The sequence below is a fragment of the Chelonia mydas genome, chromosome 7 (genome assembly GCF_015237465.2).
Source record: "Chelonia mydas isolate rCheMyd1 chromosome 7, rCheMyd1.pri.v2, whole genome shotgun sequence".
NCBI classification, from domain to species: domain Eukaryota; kingdom Metazoa; phylum Chordata; order Testudines; family Cheloniidae; genus Chelonia; species Chelonia mydas.
In genome coordinates this window covers 22,322,147-22,340,968 of record NC_057853.1, presented here as the reverse complement: position 1 = coordinate 22,340,968, position 18,822 = coordinate 22,322,147, and the positions used below count along the sequence as shown (strand labels likewise).

At 48.1% G+C, this 18,822-nt stretch overlaps 1 protein-coding gene across 1 annotated transcript in view; it reads right to left on the bottom strand.

Annotated features, from left to right (window-relative positions):
* The window catches only part of PODXL2 (podocalyxin like 2), a 41,824-nt gene extending 30,814 nt beyond the window's left edge, over positions 1–11,010 (bottom strand). The window contains exon 1 of the mRNA XM_007060016.4: positions 10,095–11,010. Within this exon, the coding sequence (XP_007060078.2) occupies positions 10,095–10,140 (46 nt within the window). The 5' untranslated portion in view covers positions 10,141–11,010. The remainder of the gene's footprint in view (positions 1–10,094) is intronic.
* Between the last annotated feature and the right edge of the window lie 7,812 nt (positions 11,011–18,822).

The following is an 18,822-nucleotide window of genomic DNA, read 5'->3' as shown; positions in this document are numbered from 1 at the left end:
GGGACCTTGTCAGTTTCTCTTTCATACTTTTAAATACAGACTCAGCCCATCTATAGTGATGGTCATATTCCAAGCACTTCACAACCATCTAGTTAATTAATCATCACTAGAGCTTTGGGACATGGTGAAGTATTATCCCCATTTACTTACAGGGAATCTGCGGCATGAAGGATGTAACACCTGGGGATATTCCCTCTAGATTCCAGCTGCGGAAGCCAGAAGCTTCCAGTTCCCAGCTGAGGGCTCAGACACCCCTCCCACTCCTGTACAGAGCTCTAGAGAGAAATCACTTGCCATTGTTGCTGGGAAACTTGGGAATGACGGGCTGCATTTCTCAAGTATGCTGCCTGTGTTTGGCCTCAAGAGTCTTTTCACTACTGATGTAGGAAATATTTATTTTCTCCCCCCACCTGTTCCCAAGCACTGCTTGGTTTTGCTAATTTTGTTCTATTGATCTAAGACAAGATCAGCTCAGCCCAGCACAGATAAATGGAAAGAAACTATCATAGAAGCAGCCGCATTATGGAAAGGAAAGCTACTGCAGCATAATGCAGCCAGTGGAGACACTTCTCCAGGCATCCCAAGGGATGGGCAAACTCATCGGCAGGTGGCTGAGTCACTCAATGGGACTGAGACATCCTGAGCTTTGCAGCAGAAGCCCAGACATGGGATAGTCCCTGACAGGCAATGACTTCGCAGGTTCAGTTCTACTGGAGCGCTCTCCTCTCTCCTCTTCTAAAGAGCTTAAACTGACACAATTTTGTTCAGGATTTTCTTGTTCTCATGCAAAAACAGCTGGTAATTGATTATGTGTATTAGAGTAGCACCTTCAGGCCCCAGCTGAGAGCAGTACCCCTCTGTGCTAGAAGCCGTACATACGCACAGTAAAAAACAATCCCTGCCCCCGAAGAGCTAACAATCTCAATGGACAAGAGAGACACAGAGTGGGAGAAAGGGAGTATTATTTTCCCAGTTATAGAGGTGAGAGAGCAGAGGGGCAACAATACGCCCAAGGTAATGCAGTGAGTCTGTGGCAGAACTGGGAACTGTACTCTGTTCTTCTGAATCCCCACACAGTGTCTTGACCACAAAGCCACCCTTGCGCTCTCAAATGCCCAGGAAGGCCTAGGCTGCTACACACGTGGTTTGTTAGTGAACTGCTGGGGCAGTAACAAGAGGAGAAAAGCACAGCTCCTTTTTTCCGTAGGTCCCACAAAAATGGCGGCGATTTATTTGGAGTAGGGCATTTCCACCCTTCCTCATTACTTTGGCTACAGCAAAATGGTGGTGGCAGATAGACATTCTTGGACCTTCCCCACCAGGTGGTTATAACTAGGCTGGGCAGGATTAGATTGAAATCATCAGTAGTTGGTAAACATTGACTTTCCCTGATACACAGAAATAGGGTGTCTGTATTTTCCCAAAGGGAAAATGGGACACCTCACAGGGCCAGCCCGAGGCCCCCTGCCCCCACGCGAGCCTCCCCCCCAGCCCTCCCTGCCACCCATGTGGGGCCAGCCTGAGGCCCCCCTCCCCCTCCTGAACCCCATTGCCACATGCCCGCGGGGCTGGCCGGAATCCTCCTGCCACCCACCCTAGCCCAGCCCAAGGCTTCCCTCTCCCCTCTAAGCGCGAGACCAGCCCGAGCCCCACCACTGCCCACCCAGGCCCAGCCCAAGCCGCTCTCCTGAGCCCTCCCTCTTGTGCGGGCTCACATTGCTGCTCGCCTCCCTCTCTCCCGCGTGTTCCTCCACTCCCTGATAGGGGTTGCACCCACTTTTTTGGCAAAACTGTGCAAGATGATCAGTTGGCAAGAGCAAACAGAACAAATGTCCAGTTTTGCCAAAAACATCGGGATGGCCAGGACAGAGCTAAAAAAGGGGACTGTCCTGGCCAAAATGGGACATGTGGCCACCCTACACAGAAATCAATGAACAAAATATCCATCGACAGCAGCCAGCGAGCGCAGCCTCCCTTGCATTTGGCACCGACAGGGATCTGGTATCCAGGCCCCGTGGCCAAACAGGGGGCCCTCTGCAGCCCCACTGTCACGGCCTTATTAACTCATTAAACAGTTAGGAGTGCAGGGTTGTCCCTGGGCCAGAGCCATTCAGTGATGGGGTGGTCTCCCTCATGGCCAGGGACTTGTCCTCCTCCTCACAGTCCTAGGCAGCCCTGCTGTCCTGGCCCGCATCCATACAAAGAGCCCCCCATAGCCCTGCTGTGAAACTGTGAAAATATATTAACACTGTTTATTTATAAACTTTTCTTCCAGTTATTATGACTGATCTTAACTGTGGAATTTACCAAATAATAAAACTCAAATTCTGCTGAGCCCAGAGTTCCACTACCCTCAGCACAAGATGAAATTACTTTGTCTCAGACCCTGGAGTGAGTTGTCAGCAGAGATGGTTCATGTGGGCACTACCCGCTCTCTCTAGGAACATCTCCCAAATGCAAGTTTCCCTCTGCATCCAGCATCAGGTGAAAGACCAAGTAGTTGCTTTAGTCCCTGGGAAAGCCCTGGGTCTGTTGCAGGGTGTTTACTTTTGTAATAGCGTCACACAAGGGTTAGATGGAGGAATTGGACTCAGGACACCTCCCCGCCCTGGCACACATTCGCAGCCTAGTTCTCCGCTATCCTGCATTTCCTGCATTCATTTACACTTGTGCACAGTGAGTATAAAATGCAGCCACCCCACTCACACGCATGGGAGTGTTTTACATCCACTTTGCACAGTTGAAAGGGGCAACACAAGGCACAGGGGCCTGGAGAATCAGGCCCAGGATGTCTCTTTGGAATCTTTATTGACACACCCCTCACATTCTCCCAAGTGCTTCCTAGGGAGGCCCATGGCAGTTGTCAAGACAGGCAATGGATGACTCAAAGCAGAGGCAGGAGCATACTTGGAAGGAAATGGACCAATGGCTGGAGTGGAGATCCAACACCCACCAAGGCTGTTCCTAAGCCAGACTCCTTTGGAGAGCAAAGGGGGAACAAACGATTTCCATTTGGTGTCAGTTTTCTGACACGGTACTTTAAATATAGATCAACTGATAGGAGAACAACACACACAAGCAAACAAAACCCCATGACTGCAGAAGAGATCGAGTGGGGAGTGTTAGCCAGGACGCATTGGTTCCTTCAAAGGGGGCATGTCTCTGACTGGCAGATTCTGTACAACAGCCTCCCAGCTGGGTGTGTGACAGGCACCAGAGGGGGTCAGGAGGGTCTCAAGTTGTCCCCAACCAGAAAGAGGGCAGGAGGGTCTCAAGTTGTCCCCAACCAGAAAGAGGGCAGCCATGACACAGTGAAGGGAAATGGAGTATTCAGGGCTCCAGCCAAGTTTGGTCCTGCTGCTGTCCAGCTTCCATTTCAAGCTTTACCCCAAACAGATCCAAGGGTTTGCCCAACGAATGTTATTTACCAGGGTAGCAGGGTCAGGAAAGGGTCACTTGCTGATAATCAGTTAGGACAGCAGCACAATGACTGGCGGAGGGAAGCATCTACTAGCGATGTCCCCTCCCCTTCCAATCCAAAAACTCTGTGTACAATGGAATAGCTGAGGGAGCAAGGCCCAAGGGCATTAAGAGAGGAGGGAAGTGTGGGCACAGGGAGCTGAGGAGGGAAACGGATCTGGAATTAAGGCTAAAACTTACAATGACAACCAGCTATTGTCTCTGCCTGGCTATTATCTAGGTTCTTTAAAGCAGTGTGAAACACAGAACGAAAACGAACTGAGAAATCAGAAGGATAATTCTGATCCCAGGTACTGATGGTGGAGGAAGAGAAGGAGAAGGAACTTGACTTTCCTCAGTGGAGTCGCTGCTCTCAGACGCTCCCCTCTGTCATCTGCACCATTAGCAGCCCCATGGAAACTCAATGACATGGACTAAGAAACATACGAGAGGCTCAGACCCCAACCAGAGTTAATCGGCCTGATGTGTGCTCATTGTTAGAGATTATCTGACCCCTGTTCCTTCCCCCTACGAGATTCCTCGCCTCCCACCGCTCTATTCCCCCCCTTGCTGTGTCGCTCTCATTTACTAGTGGAACATTTTAAATTGAATGCTGGATTAGGAAGCCTAGGGGAGCTATCATTTCTAATTAGGGTTTCGGAAAACAGCTTGAAGGCTCGCATGCCTCTGGCACAGTCCAAGGGGTGAGCACACAGGTGCCTTACGAAGGGCTCCTTCTAGCACACTTATCTTCCCTGGGCCCCAGTATGTTTTCTGGGCTACTAGGATGTATATATGTGTGTGGGGAGGCCGGGGTGGTGGTGGTAGTTTAATGACCCATCATGGGAACAATTCTCCATTGACTGGAAAAGGATGGGCAAGATGTGGCCTAACAGGTCTTTGTAGTTGGAGAGTTTTTGCTGGGAGGTTATAGAGGATGCAGGATCTCTATGGGAAGGGGTAAGTCTGTACCACCGTGCTCCTTCCCCACCCCAGAGCCACCAAACCAAGCAAGACGGGGGCTCTTGCACTAAGACGACCTTGGAATGCTGGGAGGGATGGGGAGGGCGCACCGCAGTTAGCACAGAAGTGCACACCAGATGGTTTTGCTGTTTCAGGGAGGATGCAGGAGAGAATCTAGGCCTACACGTGGTAACTGGTTCTGCTCAGGCAGTGCTGGAAATTGCCTCCCCTTGGGCAGAGGCTACCTCGCCTCAGAACCACGTGGCCCTGATCTTGGAGTCTGATTTTCAGAGCTGCTGAACACCCCCACCCCCAGCTCCCATTCACCTCAACTGGTTGCAATTGTCAATCAGCAATACAGACACAAAGCACTTCTGAAAAACCAGGTCCTTAACACGGACCAACTATGAAAGGTAGGGCATGCGCCCATCATCAGCATGTGTCACGACGCTAGGAGGATCCAGATGCTGAGCAGACCATTGCCCAATGCCTCCTCACACATGCAGTGAAAACTGATCCCATCCACCAGCACTGAACAAACCCAACTCGCCTCCCTCCCCCACCCCATTCATTCCAGGATCCAGATCAGGATTACTCTCCTTGTTTTCAAATCCTCACACACCTGGTTTCCTTCCCCTTCCTGGTCCTTCCATTCTTCTAGTAGCTGCCTTCTGCACCTCCCGCTGTCTGGGAAAAACCTACGGATCCTTCTGCTCCATCACCATTCCAGGGCAATTCCACTATCAGCTGGAACATCTCTCTTTGCCCTTGCCTCTTATTTTTCCTCCCAGTTTACTGCATAACGCCTCAAAGTGTTATAGGATCTGAGGTGTACCAAATAAAGCTGCATTGTTGGCTCCAACAGCACAGCTGTTGCGGAGCCAGAGCTCCTTGACCAGAGCACAGAGGAACAGGTTTCTAAGAAACATGCTAGAGGCCCCATCAGTCCAGTCAGCCAAATGGTGTTTACACTGATTTTGCCAGAACGAAGCTTAAACACAGCAATTAAATTCAGTTCCAGCCCGTGCGTACAAAGGGTCTCCCAGGACTTCCTTCTGTTATATGGTGCACTGTGTTGATCCCCTCTACTATATTTATATCCAAGCCACAGGATCCAATTTCAACAGTTTCATGCTGTAGTTTAGTCAGGACCTCATGCATATTCCTTAACTGGGCTCAACCTCTGGACATGTTCAAGGGTTCAGTGTGGCTTTGTGACACCATTTAAAACACTGTTCGTTCCACGCTAGACTACAAAATTGAAAGGAGCAAAGAAAGACAGTAGTGTAACCAGGCTTGGTTGTAACTGTCATGTTGAGGGAGAGCTCTAATATCTTTCTCTCTCACACACACACAAGATCTCTCTCCCCCCATCAAGGAATCCATGCCTGAATCCTGCCAACAACCGGGTTTAACCAGGGACGTGAACAGCACGGGTCTCATCCTAGCTAAGCAGGGCACAACTGCCTTGCCAGCATCCCTGCCCCTATAAACAAATGGCTGCATGTGTTTGCTTTGCCTCCGTTGTGCCTCTGCCCAGGCTGCACTCGTGCGGGTGACAAATAGCTTGTCTCCATTCTTTTGGGATTACGTGTTTAAATAACCAATGAGAACTGGCAGCAAATTCACACGGTCGCCAGCAGCAGGACTCAGTGCACCTTCACCCTTCACCCCCTTACACTGTACTCTGCAGTCTAGCCTGCTTTGTTGCTACCATTGGCTTATTTTACCCACAATACTCTAGAGCTGCTTCCCACTCTGAGCAGAGGGGAAACTTTTATGTGTTCTGATCTGTAGCCTGTCGCCTGGAGCTTCCCTTCGAGGTCTTCATGTAATTATTTCAATCCCTTATGCCTATAATTAAGTGAACATTTCCTTATGTTACTGAAGAGGCAAAGGAAAAATTGACTGCAGGGAATTTTCAGCCATCCTGATTTATGCTCCCTAGGCGTGGGTTCATTTATACAGTACTAACGAGGAATTGTCTAAGCGGACAGACGGAGGGGAAAGAATTATCTAATAGAGCCTGGCACTCACACAGCCACATGCAGACAGACACCTGGGGTGATATGGGGAGGAGGAGGGAGATGTTTTTCTCTTAACCTCATAAATTTACTATTCATGAAAGCAAAGGGCTTAGATAACTGGCTAGAGCCAGGCAATGCTCAGGCAAATGGCATGCTGATTACCGGCCAGATCTGACAGTGGACCTCAGTTCTGACTTGCCACCACCCCAGAGCTTGGCCAGTGTCCCTTAAACACAATCTGCAGCAGCTAGTGTTTCAGTCCTGGGTCTCAAGCTGAAGCTCCATCAATACACCTCATTCCTGTCCTGCAGCCTCCCGTTCTATTCCAGTTTTGGGGCTCCCCTGCTACACCTCATTTCTGTCCTGCAGCACCCCCAGTTGTCCCAGACCTGAACTTCTCCTCAGCTGGGACTGCCAATCATGAAAACCTATGTGCAGGTTTTGCAATGTAGACTCACTGCAGAGTCCTCATTCTTCACTTGTAACCTCTACACTAGGTAAGAATCCAGGTCTCCAGAGGCAGCTAGCTAATGAGTTCACTCACTGGCCCCCCACATCACCAGTTTCACTAGCCTAAGGATTCAGCTGGTACTAAGTTGTGCCCTTCTCCGCGTCTCCTCCCACCCCCATATTATCTAGGTGCTGTTAGAGGGAAACAATCGGGAGACTTCTAAGGAACAAACCCCTTTTTGTCGCTGTCAGATGGAGGATCACGGTAAAGGTACAAAGCCGCATCTCAGCAGAGAGAGAGGCCCTTCCAGAAGTTGGAAGGAAACTTGGAAGGTTTCGCCAGTCTAGGCATCTCCACCTGATATTGGTATAATGTAGCCCAACTCCTGTAGCTCCCAGATGACGTTTAATGCCACCTCCCAAGTGCCTGTCTGTGTAATTAATGTAGCTTTAAAATAATAAGTTAGTGTTGGTGAAAGTTGCTGGCTTTACAGCCCAGAAGACAGCTTCGATGCATAGACCAGTTACAGCCTGGGAAGCAGCAGAGCGACTGTCCCACATACTATTGCTCCCTTCCAGGGACCTCCCCACCTCACCCTCCAAGGATGAGGGGGTCATTGTCTCCATCCTCATTCACTGCTGGAGTCTCCTGCAGAGATGCATAACAGGGAGGTCCCAGCTGTGGTGACTTTCTATGCTGTAGAGAACTTTTCACTAGGAGATGGGCTGAGACCTTATCCTGTAACAGTTGGATGACCCCAGTGGAAAGAGGGGTAGACACTGGATCCCTCCTCCTCCTAACAAAGACACACTCTGGTGGCATAATTTAAACCACATTTGGTTTCTGAGTTCCCCACCCCACCATATAACCTCACTGGTGGGCCCCTCTTTCCCCATTTTGCCCCCACTATTATATCACCAATTTGGGAAGGGGACATGTACCCAAAAGAGTACATAATCACTTCTGGACCACCATGAGTAGAGCTCCATAAACTGAGGTGGGCTGCATAGTCAGCCAACAAGCAAAGATTTGCCCATTTACCCCTATCCCCACATCAGAGCTCTGCTGATTTAAGATGCTAAGCGTACTAGGGATACCCCTGAATCTCTGGCGGTGCAGTGCTCCACTCGCTCCGTGATGCACTCTGAGCTGTATTTGCAAATCAGAGTGCCAGCACACAGAGGTAAACAGCTGAATCAGAAATCAGAGATGCAGAAGAACTGTTAGGTTGCAATTTGTCAATCTCCCTTCACACAGCACGGGAAGGTTCCTTACAGCACATTCTTATATGACTGGTGCAGCTTGGTTTGAAATGTATTAGGTGATGGGAGGTTCACCCACTATGGGGGCAGGAAGAAACCACAAGTATTTGCAGTTAGGACACCATTGATGATTCAGCACCATGGTGGGAGTTGGTACTAGACCCCTAAATAGGCCTTCTGATCCTTCCTGTCCTATAACGTCTCACTTCATTATTTAAAAAAATATATTATTTCTGTTACGGTAGTGCCAAGAGACCTCAATCAGGGGTCCAGGACTCATTGTGCTAGGCACTGCACACCAAGAATCAAAAGATAGTTCCTGCCCCAAAGCACTTACAATTGATACCTCTCCTCTGGCTGTTTTGGGGGTGTGCCCTTGACTGACATCAGGAAGTGGGATATTACTGACCCCACAGCACATTCTCTAGTGCAAACGAGCTACCTCTTTATGAAGCTGGCCCTTCATTACACTCAGGGAGAGAAGCTCCCAGATCCAGCATAAGATGCCTTCAAACCTGGCTACTATCAAATGATCCCAGACAAAGAAGGCTTACACTTCTAATGCTCCACTTCAAAGTTCTGTTTTCACAGCACTACCCCAAAATTCAAACTACTTTTCTTTTAAAAGGCAAAACTCTCTTTCCCAGAGTTCTTTGAGAGAGGCCCCTTGTTTGAAAACATCTCCAAACAGATTATATAAAAAAAGCAGCACAGACCTCATAACTAGTCTAAGTATAATTACTTATGTGCTTAATCGGCTTTAATAAATGCCCCACCCCTTCTCCAAATTTCAAGATTAGGATCTTTGGGGCCCGTGAACTTGTTTCCTTTTTTTTTTTTGGCAACTTCACAGTGGTTAGTAAACTGAAAAAGCCCATAAATAAAGATATTTTTTGTGCAGCACAAGATAGGGGCATCTCTACAGCCCCCTTGGGAAAAACAACAGCATGCAAGAATCCCAGCTCAAAGAATGGCATGCAGAAAGCATGCTACATTCAGAGCTATTTCCATCCTCTCCATAATAACACCGCCTTGTTTACTTCAGTTGGACAAGTGCTTATTGTAGCATACACCTTCCCTGCCCAAAGACATTTTTAGCAGCCTTAACACACATTCTTCTTCCTAAGAAATAAACTTTTAGAACATACACGTAGCAAATGATTCCTCCCTCCCCCAAAATCCTCACACTACATAATAATAATAATAAAATGATTCTTACAACTATCATGGAGTGGACATGCACCCTTCATAAATTCAAATGAAGGGAAAAGTATAGAAACGAAACTTGGGTCACAAAATCTAGACTTGAAAGACTGAGCGTAATCTTATATCCCTAAAAATAGTGGTTTAAGGAGGGGAGAAGCTGCCCAGCCAAGATCTGAAAGCTGCACACAAGTAAAGAGCACATTGCTGTGAATTTTAGCACATAACCCAAACTCTAGGGAAAGATACAGAAGAGGGGGGTTACTCACTAATAACAAGTCATGTTCCCTTCTGGGGAGCTACCTAGCTCGTTAGAGGTGAAGGACCGGCAGATCAGAGTGGTTTTGGTTTCTTTTCTCCCCATCTCTTCACACTCACACCCAGCGAGTTATTGCTTTATTTAATAATTCAGTAACAGAAGAGACAAGAGAGCGGAGGTCCCATTTACTTGGCCAGGTGCTGGGGACCAGAGCCAGTCTGGTCCCTATGGTCTATTCCCCAGGACTTGGCTCCCTGGTGATAGAGAAGTGCTAGTTAGTCCACCCCGCTGGTCCCCAGACAGGATCGACCCCACTAGTCTATTCCCAGGGCTTTGTCCAAGCTGCTTTAATTTAGCAAGTCTTCTGCAACTGACAGAACGCTGCTGGGATTGCAGCAGCTTCTCCCCCCGATTTCATTAGCTCTCCCGCAAAGAAATCACTTTAAAATCAAAGCAACAAAGGCACTCACCCCAGGCCAGCAGCACCGCCAGGGCCTGGTGCAGCCGCAGCTTCATGGTGCTGTCCGTTGCACTTCTTCACTTGGACCTGGATTCTGCAGCTGCCCGCGGGGCTCTGCCCCTCCCGGACACAGCAACCACCTCTCTCCCCTGCAGGTCCGCCTCAGACTGCATCTCCCCACCACCAGCAGCTGAGCTGCAACTTCCCCCCAACCCCCTCCTCCCGCTGGGCTCCACTTGCTAGTGTCAGGCGCCCTAGGGTAGGGGATCTGGAGGGGGTGGGGTGGGGAGCTGCTCAATGGTCAATCCGTGCACAAAGGGAGCTCGCCCAAAGCCGGGCAAGAGCAGCCGCCGCCTCAGCATCCGCCCTGCCAGACGCAGCCCGGGTCTGGGGCTTGCATAAAATCAGCCAAATCTCCCAAACCCACGGCGTGGTGCGTCCTCCTTCCTGGGGCAAGGGGGGGGCCGGGGCAAAGGGGGCTTGCCCGCGGCGCGGGCACCGCTACTGCCTTGCGCCTAGCGGCCGGCTGCAGCGGCTTTGCTCTGTCTCCCGCCGCCTCCCAGGGCAAACCTCCACCCCGCCTCCACGGCTGCGGCGGCGGCGGCTGCTCGGGATGCCCCGGGTTCCCAAGCCGGGGAATTACAATTCATCCCTCCCCAGCGCTGCGCCGGGGCTGCATGCCGGCCCCTGCCCGGGACCAGCTTCCCCCGGGTCCTAGAGAGAGGCCCGGCCAGCGCCCTGCTGAGGGCGCTCACGAGCGAGCAGCCTGCGGGCCAGGCTCCGTGGGAGGCAGGAGCGCTGGCGGGCGGGAGGGGAGTTCACCCTCCTTCCCTGCGGGGTGCGTTCCAGTGAGAAGCTCTCCGGCAGAAGCGCCCCCAGACCGCCGCGAAGAGGCTGCCTGCTGGGGAACGCCTCTTGCCCTTTGTGCACACGAAAGGCTGTTTCTGGGAGAAGGAGAGCACAGCTATCATCATCTAGCTCTCAGATAGCACTTGTCCCTGGCAGCAGGTACAAAAGCCGGCACGCTCCAGGGCAGGGGGGGTTGAGCCACTCAGTACAGAGACAGGGCCCTAGCTACAGCCTTCAGATTCCCCTGAGTAAAACCATCAGATCTGGGCCCAGCGCTGCATAGAAGCAGAGCTGGCGGAAATTATCCAAAGGAGACATTTCCCCCAGGGAAACAAGAGCCTGTCCTCAAAGCAGACATTATTCGCTTTCCCCACCCAAGAAAGTAGCAGCTGTAGAAGTAGATCATATCAAACCAACATTTTTCACATGGAAACTCTTAGTCCAGAGATTCTCAAACTGTGGTCCGAGCTCCATTCAGGTGGTCCGCAGACAGTTCCCTCTAAGGTGCGCACCTGAGCGGCCGCACACAAAAGAATGAAAGGCCACCCACCTAATTAGTGGAGCCATGTGCCTGGACCCTGGAGAAGATGCACAGGTAAGGTGAGGTGGTGGCCAGGGGGGGAATAGGGGTAGGTGGGAGGGGGCAGTGGGGTGAGAAGAGGGGGTGGGGGGAATTTGGGACGTGCAGGGCTGCAGCAGCCAGAGAAAGTGGTGACTTTCCTCAGCTCCAGGACTGTGGCTGCCAGGGAGAGACCCCGCTCCTTCCCAGCCCCAGCTCAGGGGCTGCTGCATCAGGGGAGAGAGGGCACATCCATTGCATTAGAAAGGTAAGACTACTGATATTAAAATATGAGTTGTGTGCTTTTATTTGTAGAACAAAAAAAATGTTAATTATTAATTTTTTTTATATAGTGCTTTTATCCAAAGCACTTTACAACAGTTAGCTAATGGTACAAACAACGTTCGGAAAGATCATTAAGTGGTCCACCAAGACTCTCAGCAGTTTACAAGTGGTCCACAAAAAAAAGTTTGAGAACCACTCTATTAGACATTTTTTGTTTACCTAAAATTCAAGGAACAATACCGGCCAGCCACTGTTTAGATAAAAATGTCTAGAGGAGACATGGTAGAAAGTGTCACCAAGGGCAGGCCCCATTATGTACCCTGCAAACTTAAAACAATTTCAACATTTTTTCTCAATTTTCCAACTAGCTCTGCTTGACAATTGAAGAGCTTTTGTATTATTAGGGGCCCTAGTTTGCCTTCCCAAAACACAACTACTCCAGTTATCCTCTCTCACCACTAGGACACCTCCCGCATCTTATCCTATTCCCTACTCACCCTGCCTGTTACCATCAACTCCTCATCCTCACTCTTTCCTCCTGACCTGTCTCTCTGCTCTCACCTCCTACTGCGCTCCCCTCATTCCCTCTGTTCTGCTGTCTTCTCTTGCTTTTACTGTACCTTTGGCCAAGAGTAAGGGATGGTGCCCTCTCATGCTTTTCTCCTTCACCGCATCCTCTCTCTGCCTGCTTGAAATCTCTTAGTATCCACTATCCAAGAAGAAATTTTCCAAAGCCTGCACCTGTGCTCTCTTACTAACACAGTCCCAGTTCTGCTAATCCAAAGCATTCAAAAATTATGGGTCAGGCCACCAAAGATCATGAGATTCATGATTTTTTTAAAGCCAGATTTTTTGTCTTCTGTTTTTGAGCCTTTACGAGGCGTTCAGCTCATGTTTTTCTCCACACTGAGGCCCTGGTTCTCCACCAGGGGTACATGTACCATGGGGTTCACAGGCATCTTCCAGGGGCTACTCAACTCATCTAGATCTGTGTTTCTCCACCTGTGGATTGCAGCCCCCAGGGGAGTCACAGCACAGGTTTAGAGGGATCTCAAGTATTGGACTGGCATTAGGGGGTAGCAAGCAGGGCAACTGCCCAGGGTCCCATATTACAGGGGGCCCCCACAAAGCTAAATTACATGCTTCAGCCCCACCAACTGGGGATCAGGCTTCAGACAAGGCTCACAAGTGAAAAACAGGCTCAAGTATCACATTGAAATTTAAGTACAATATTTATATTCCAATCAAATATATTTTATAATGACATAGTAAAAGTTAGAAAGTCAGCAATTTTTCAGTACTAGTGCGCTGTGACACTTTTGTATTTTTATGTCTGATTTTGTAAGCAAGTAGTTTTTAACAGAGGTGAAGCTTGGGGTATGTAAGACAAATCAGATTCCTGAAAGGAGTACAGTAGTCTGGAAAGGTTGAGAACTACTGCTATGAGGGATAAAAACGTACTTTAAAAAAAAAATGAAAGTGGAGGTTCTTATAATCGCATGATTCTAGGAGCTAAGGCTTTAAGAAATTTAAAATAAAACATCAATAGCAGGAGACTAACAATACAATCACAAGAGCTGGCAAATCTGCAGTCCCTTCACTATGGGGTGTCCCGTGCATGATGGCATATTTGTGTACCTGATTTCAGATGTAAGCTCCTGAAGACAGGCATCAGGTCACTTCTAAATCACTCTCTACAAACTATTCTCCATAATAAGTGAAATGCACTTTGAAGATTATGCCAGGGGCTGTTCAGGCTCTTAATTACCTAGTTTATAGATGTGGAAAACTAGCACAAAAACAAGGAAAGTGACCTGGTGAGTCAGTGGTAGATCGGGGAATGGTACACACAAGGTCCAATTCCTTGTTCCTAATCCCATCATTTTGAGAATGAAGCCAATGAATTAAGTGCACAGCACAGACATTTACAACTAGAACTGATCAACATTTTCTATTCAATTCTGTGATTTTTCAACAAAAGGTTAAAGCTGACAAAAAAAACAAAACAAAGAAAAAACATTGGTTCTCTGTTTTTCACTGGAAAAAACATTTTAAAAAATCCAAAAAAATTGCAAGCTTTTTTTTTTAAATGAAAATGTTTGGAATTTTTTTCACAAAACATACTTACCAGCTTTTGACATGCTCTGTTTAGAACAACCAAGTGAGGTAATCTGACTTCATGCAGCAAAACCTGCAGCGCTCACTGTTAGTCAGGGTCAAATCGTGAACCAAGGCATTTTTAAAAGAATGGGTAGCCTTATTACTAACCCAAGATAATTCAGTTTCCCTCCTGTATGGGAGAGTTACAAGAGTTCACGCAATCCTTCAAACTACCTCCAAGAACCCCAGACTTTAGAGATCTGTTGGGTCCAGATTTTCACTCGTTCCACTGACAGCGATAGAAGAAAGCCCATAAATTCAGATCCAAGTCCTGATCTACATCCTTTTATGTTTTGGGGTCTCTGCCCTGGGCTTATAGGAATAACATGGGCAGAGGAAACTAATTGAGCAATACACATGCCTATTTAAAATTTCTAGTGACATGATACTCCCGCCTCTGGATGGGCTGAAAATTGCCCCTTATTTTGGCACTTGTGTGCTGGTCTCAGACTGAGCTGCGTAAAGGCAGCATAAGCGGGAAAAACACATTTTAAAACAGATGAATGAAATGACTGTGTCACCATTCATCACTAGCTTCAGTCAGCCAGGCCAACTCTGCCAATCTGGGGAAAATAGCTGTCAGCGGTGGGCAAATGCCAAGTCCCAAGATAGCATGCAGAGCCTACATCCAGCACCTGAGCCTTCTGATGCACACAACCGTAGACAAGTGTGGTTGACTGAACTTTGCTCTAAGAAGATTTAGACAATGCTACACGTGAAGGTTGATATAATTTCTTATTTGATCTTCAGCTCCCTAGGTGGTTGATGTTCTAAAATTATGTTAATGGCTAGCAGTAGCGAAAGGAGTTTTGTGATTCAACTGTAGTGTTGTGGATCCTTTGTTTTATGGCAAAGTGAACTCCAAAATTTGTGATGAAAATTGTTAATGGGAGCATCCAAATGTCCCCTCCCCTCCTTTTTTTTTTTTTTTTAAATTAGTGTCTTTACCTGTCACTTTCTGCCCTTCACTTAGGTTGGAACCCTAAAATTGGTCAGGTCAATTCCACTTTTGTTTCTACTTTCAAGTTCCCTCTAATACAGGTGTGTTGAGGTTTACACCATGGCTGGGGAAAACTGAAGATTTTTTTTTTCACGCTTTAAGTTAAGCATACAGCCTTGTCCTTAAGAACATGCATAGCTTTACAGTTCCAAATTCAGGGTCAAGTTTTGGCCCAAGATATTTGCATAAACTTCCGTGGAAGTAGATGGAAGTAATGGGTGAATAGCTGAGGGAAGAATTTCATGACTTAGATCTGTTCAATAAAATATACTAAACAAATTCTAATCTCAATAAATGTTACTTGTTTTAAAATGTCAATTAAAAATAATCTAAAATATGCTGGTAAGAGATTTTAGGGCCCAACAAAGCGGCAGTGATCAAATCTGAGACCACGAAGGTGAAACCAGTCAGAAGCCAGATCAACCAACCAGTCTGTTACCATTGTCATGCTGAGCAAAAAGTAAGCTACTGCCATAGTGAAGAGTAGAGAGATGTTTTTACGTTACTGCAGTGTTAGCAATCAGAGGTGTTTATGAGTAACAGAACAAAGGATTTTAGTAAAACAAAAACAAACGCACACACACTTACTGTTTGCATTTCAGTAGCACCTAGAAGCACTAACTGAGATGGGACCTCATGCTAGGCACTGTACATACAGTAGTAGAAGATAGATTTTACAATTTAAGCAGGCTAGACAGAGAGTGGGAGAAAAAAAACTTCCTTTTACCATTGGAGAATGGAGGGATAGAGAGATTAAGTGACCTTGCCGAGGTCACACAGGAAAGTTGTGGCAGACCTGAGAATTGAACCCAGTGTCCTGCAGCGTAATCTATTTCTTAAGCCACAAGACCTTCCTTTTTCTCATAATAGGAAGTGTTGAGGATTCATTTCTCTTTTGTCCCAGAACTACCCCTCCTCTAAAGGAAAACATTAATCTTGCACTGTTGCAGCACGCAGAAGTTTACTTGAGCATGTCTCTTTCCAAAGAAAGAGATTTGTTTTGCTGACTCAGCCTTTTTAATGCTGGGATACTGTGAAACATTTTGTGACTTGTACTAAGCAGGGGCAGGTATTGGTTCTATTCTTACATCACTGTGGAAGTGAGGTTTGCATCTACTTCGCACAGATGCAGCTTCAACCCTTATTGGGGCTCATATAGAGGAGACATGTAATAACATCAGGTCTTCAAGATAAGTAGCATAGATGTTAAGGCCAGAAAGGACCATTAGGTCATCTAGGCTGACCTTGCTGTATAACACAGCCCTGAGAATTACACGCCTTTACCCCTGTATTTGATACACAGGTGCTTGGCTTCCTGTAGGACAGCAAGATGACTGTTGGAGCTTCAGCGCAGGAGAGTCAAAGCCACAGCCATCTAAGTGTGCTAACTGGAGTTACACTGGGGAAAAACCTCAGCTGATTCACCACCGATTCACTGTAGCCCTGGGGAAATGCAGAGGGATGGGAACCAACTTCTGCTCAGCTATAACCCAGGTTCGCCATGGAAGATTTTGAATCATTGTCAGGCTAGAGGCAGTGCGTGTTCTAATCTTACCCTTACTTTGTGAAAGCCTTTGCATTAGAGCTGTAGTTGCGAATGCTGGCTGTCATCTGTCATTTGACAAGCATGCTAGGACACGTCCACTATCCAGCATGCAATTAGCTTTGAGAGAGGTTGGGTGGTGGTGCTTCAGGGCCATGGTGAAAGCAGAAGCTAACACTGAGCTGCTAATCCTTTCTGTATATAACAGGGGTAACACTTCTAGTAGAGAGCTTACAGGACTGGAGCAGATACTGAGGTGCCATTAGTTTTATGGAACTATCCACAATACTTCTTCACCTATGAAATGAGCTGGTTACTTACAGCCATCTGCTCACCCAGACCCAGGGAGCATTCTCTGTGCCTAGAGAGTCAAGCTCATCCAGGTCTCCCCTAGGTGGGGCACGTGTGCATTGTTCTCCAAGCTAGATAGCTGTTTTTGTAAAGTGCATGCAGATGCATTGTTCCACCTCCAAGACACTGAACTTGCACACAAGGGGGGCAGCTTGTAATGGATCAGAGTCTGTGCAAACGCTCCCCTTTTCACTTATTGTGTTTTGAAGTCACACTGGAGGCCCTTCCAAAGCCAGCCAGACTCAGCATTCACAAGCAGCCAAAGGCCCAGCAGGAGACTTGGCAGATTATAGTGACACCACCTTGCCCATGTATTTCTTAGAAGCAATATCGAAGTAATTCTGCATTTCTCAGCTATCAGGGGATTTAAGTACAAATCCAAGCAGGGCAGCAGCCTCTCCCACCCCTTGCTACACGTAAGACCTGCAGGTTTTCAGAGGTGAACCCTCATGTAATGTTTTAACCATTACAGCTTGGAGCAGAGTGCCCAAACTTGGCTAAGCCCAGGGACTTTCAGGGAAGCCTATTAGAGAAGGCAACAGCTCACAGGGAAACACTCACTAGAAAGTACTCTGCTCTCTCCGGAGCCCTGCAGTGCCATCCTTGCTGCATTCTACTGATGGACGCTTCCCGGCAAGGCAGCTTCTGAGTGAAGCAGCATCAGTTTTCACCCAGTGCAGTGTCCCAGCTCAGACCAGCCACCTGATGGTGCTGAGGGCCCGAGCTCACTCCAGGGACCCTGGATGCTGACGGTCTTAAGAGGAGGAATATGCCTTCAGGGCAGCGTTAGTGAGGAGAATTCAGTTCCTGTGGCACTCTGAGGAACCCCCATCCCTACACCCACACACCTCTATTCTGTGAGGGATGGAAAATATTAAACGGTTAACCAATAAGTATTAGTCTTAGTCTTACCATTAATATATTGCAGTTAACATTTAAAACAAATTGGCAGCAACCCCAACCCCCCTGCTGTGTGGGGCTGGGCGGCAGCCCCATACCCTAACCCCCACTGTGTTTACGATTAAACGGTTAACCAATTTTAATAGTTTAAACATGTACTTTTAAAAACGATATTTACATCTCTAGTACTGATACACCCCACAGCGTGGGTACTTTCCAAAGGGGGTAAAATGCGTGTTCCTGGCCTGTGGGGTCTCCCACTAGTGACCCTAATGTCAGCTGTAGCAAGGGCCACAGATTCAAGAATTGTCCTGCACAGTCAGGCTGGACACTGCAACAAGGCGTGGGGTGAAGCCAAGAGCTACCTCTAAATTAAGACCTCATGGTGTGTGTAGCATTGGGGGCAGGGCTAGCAACCTCTCAAACTGAAGGTCCTTGACCTCTTCCAATGGGGGCATCTCCTGGCCTGAGTGACAGAGAGGAACGAATGGCTGAGCCAGCCACAGAATCCCCAGCTGCTCTCCCAGGCCATTTGTCCCTCACTCTGCCTTCCCCACCCCTCTGGCAGTAGCAGGTGAGGTGTTCATAGCCCTGTACGCTAAAAATTAGAACAAGCTTTGGGTGCTAGTGGGATGCTGTTCATGCTAAAAGGTTCTGTCCAGGTTACCGCCTTCAACCATGATTATGAAATGGGCTTTAAGTTCAGATCACCCCAGCTGGTTACAAGTTATACATTGTATCCACACCCCAGCTCTGCCATGACAACCACATGGGCACATCCACGCCTAGTGTACTAGTTAATTGTATTTGTATCTGTACATTCTGGAGGCAAAAATCCCCCAGCAAGGGAGAGGGTGCCAGGAAGACATGCCCATGAGCCGCAAATGGAAGCCCTGCCACACAGAGCCCCAGGGGAAAGCCAAGCCAGTTATACTAACACCAGGTAGGAGTCTGGTTTACACTGCAGAAAGGCAGCATAATGAGCCAATTATGGGACAAGAGTCACATGCTACCCTAGATCGCTGGCAGGGATGAAACACCGTTAGCTGCCCTGCTGCCAAGAGTTATAACCAAGCTGTGTGGGGATGTGA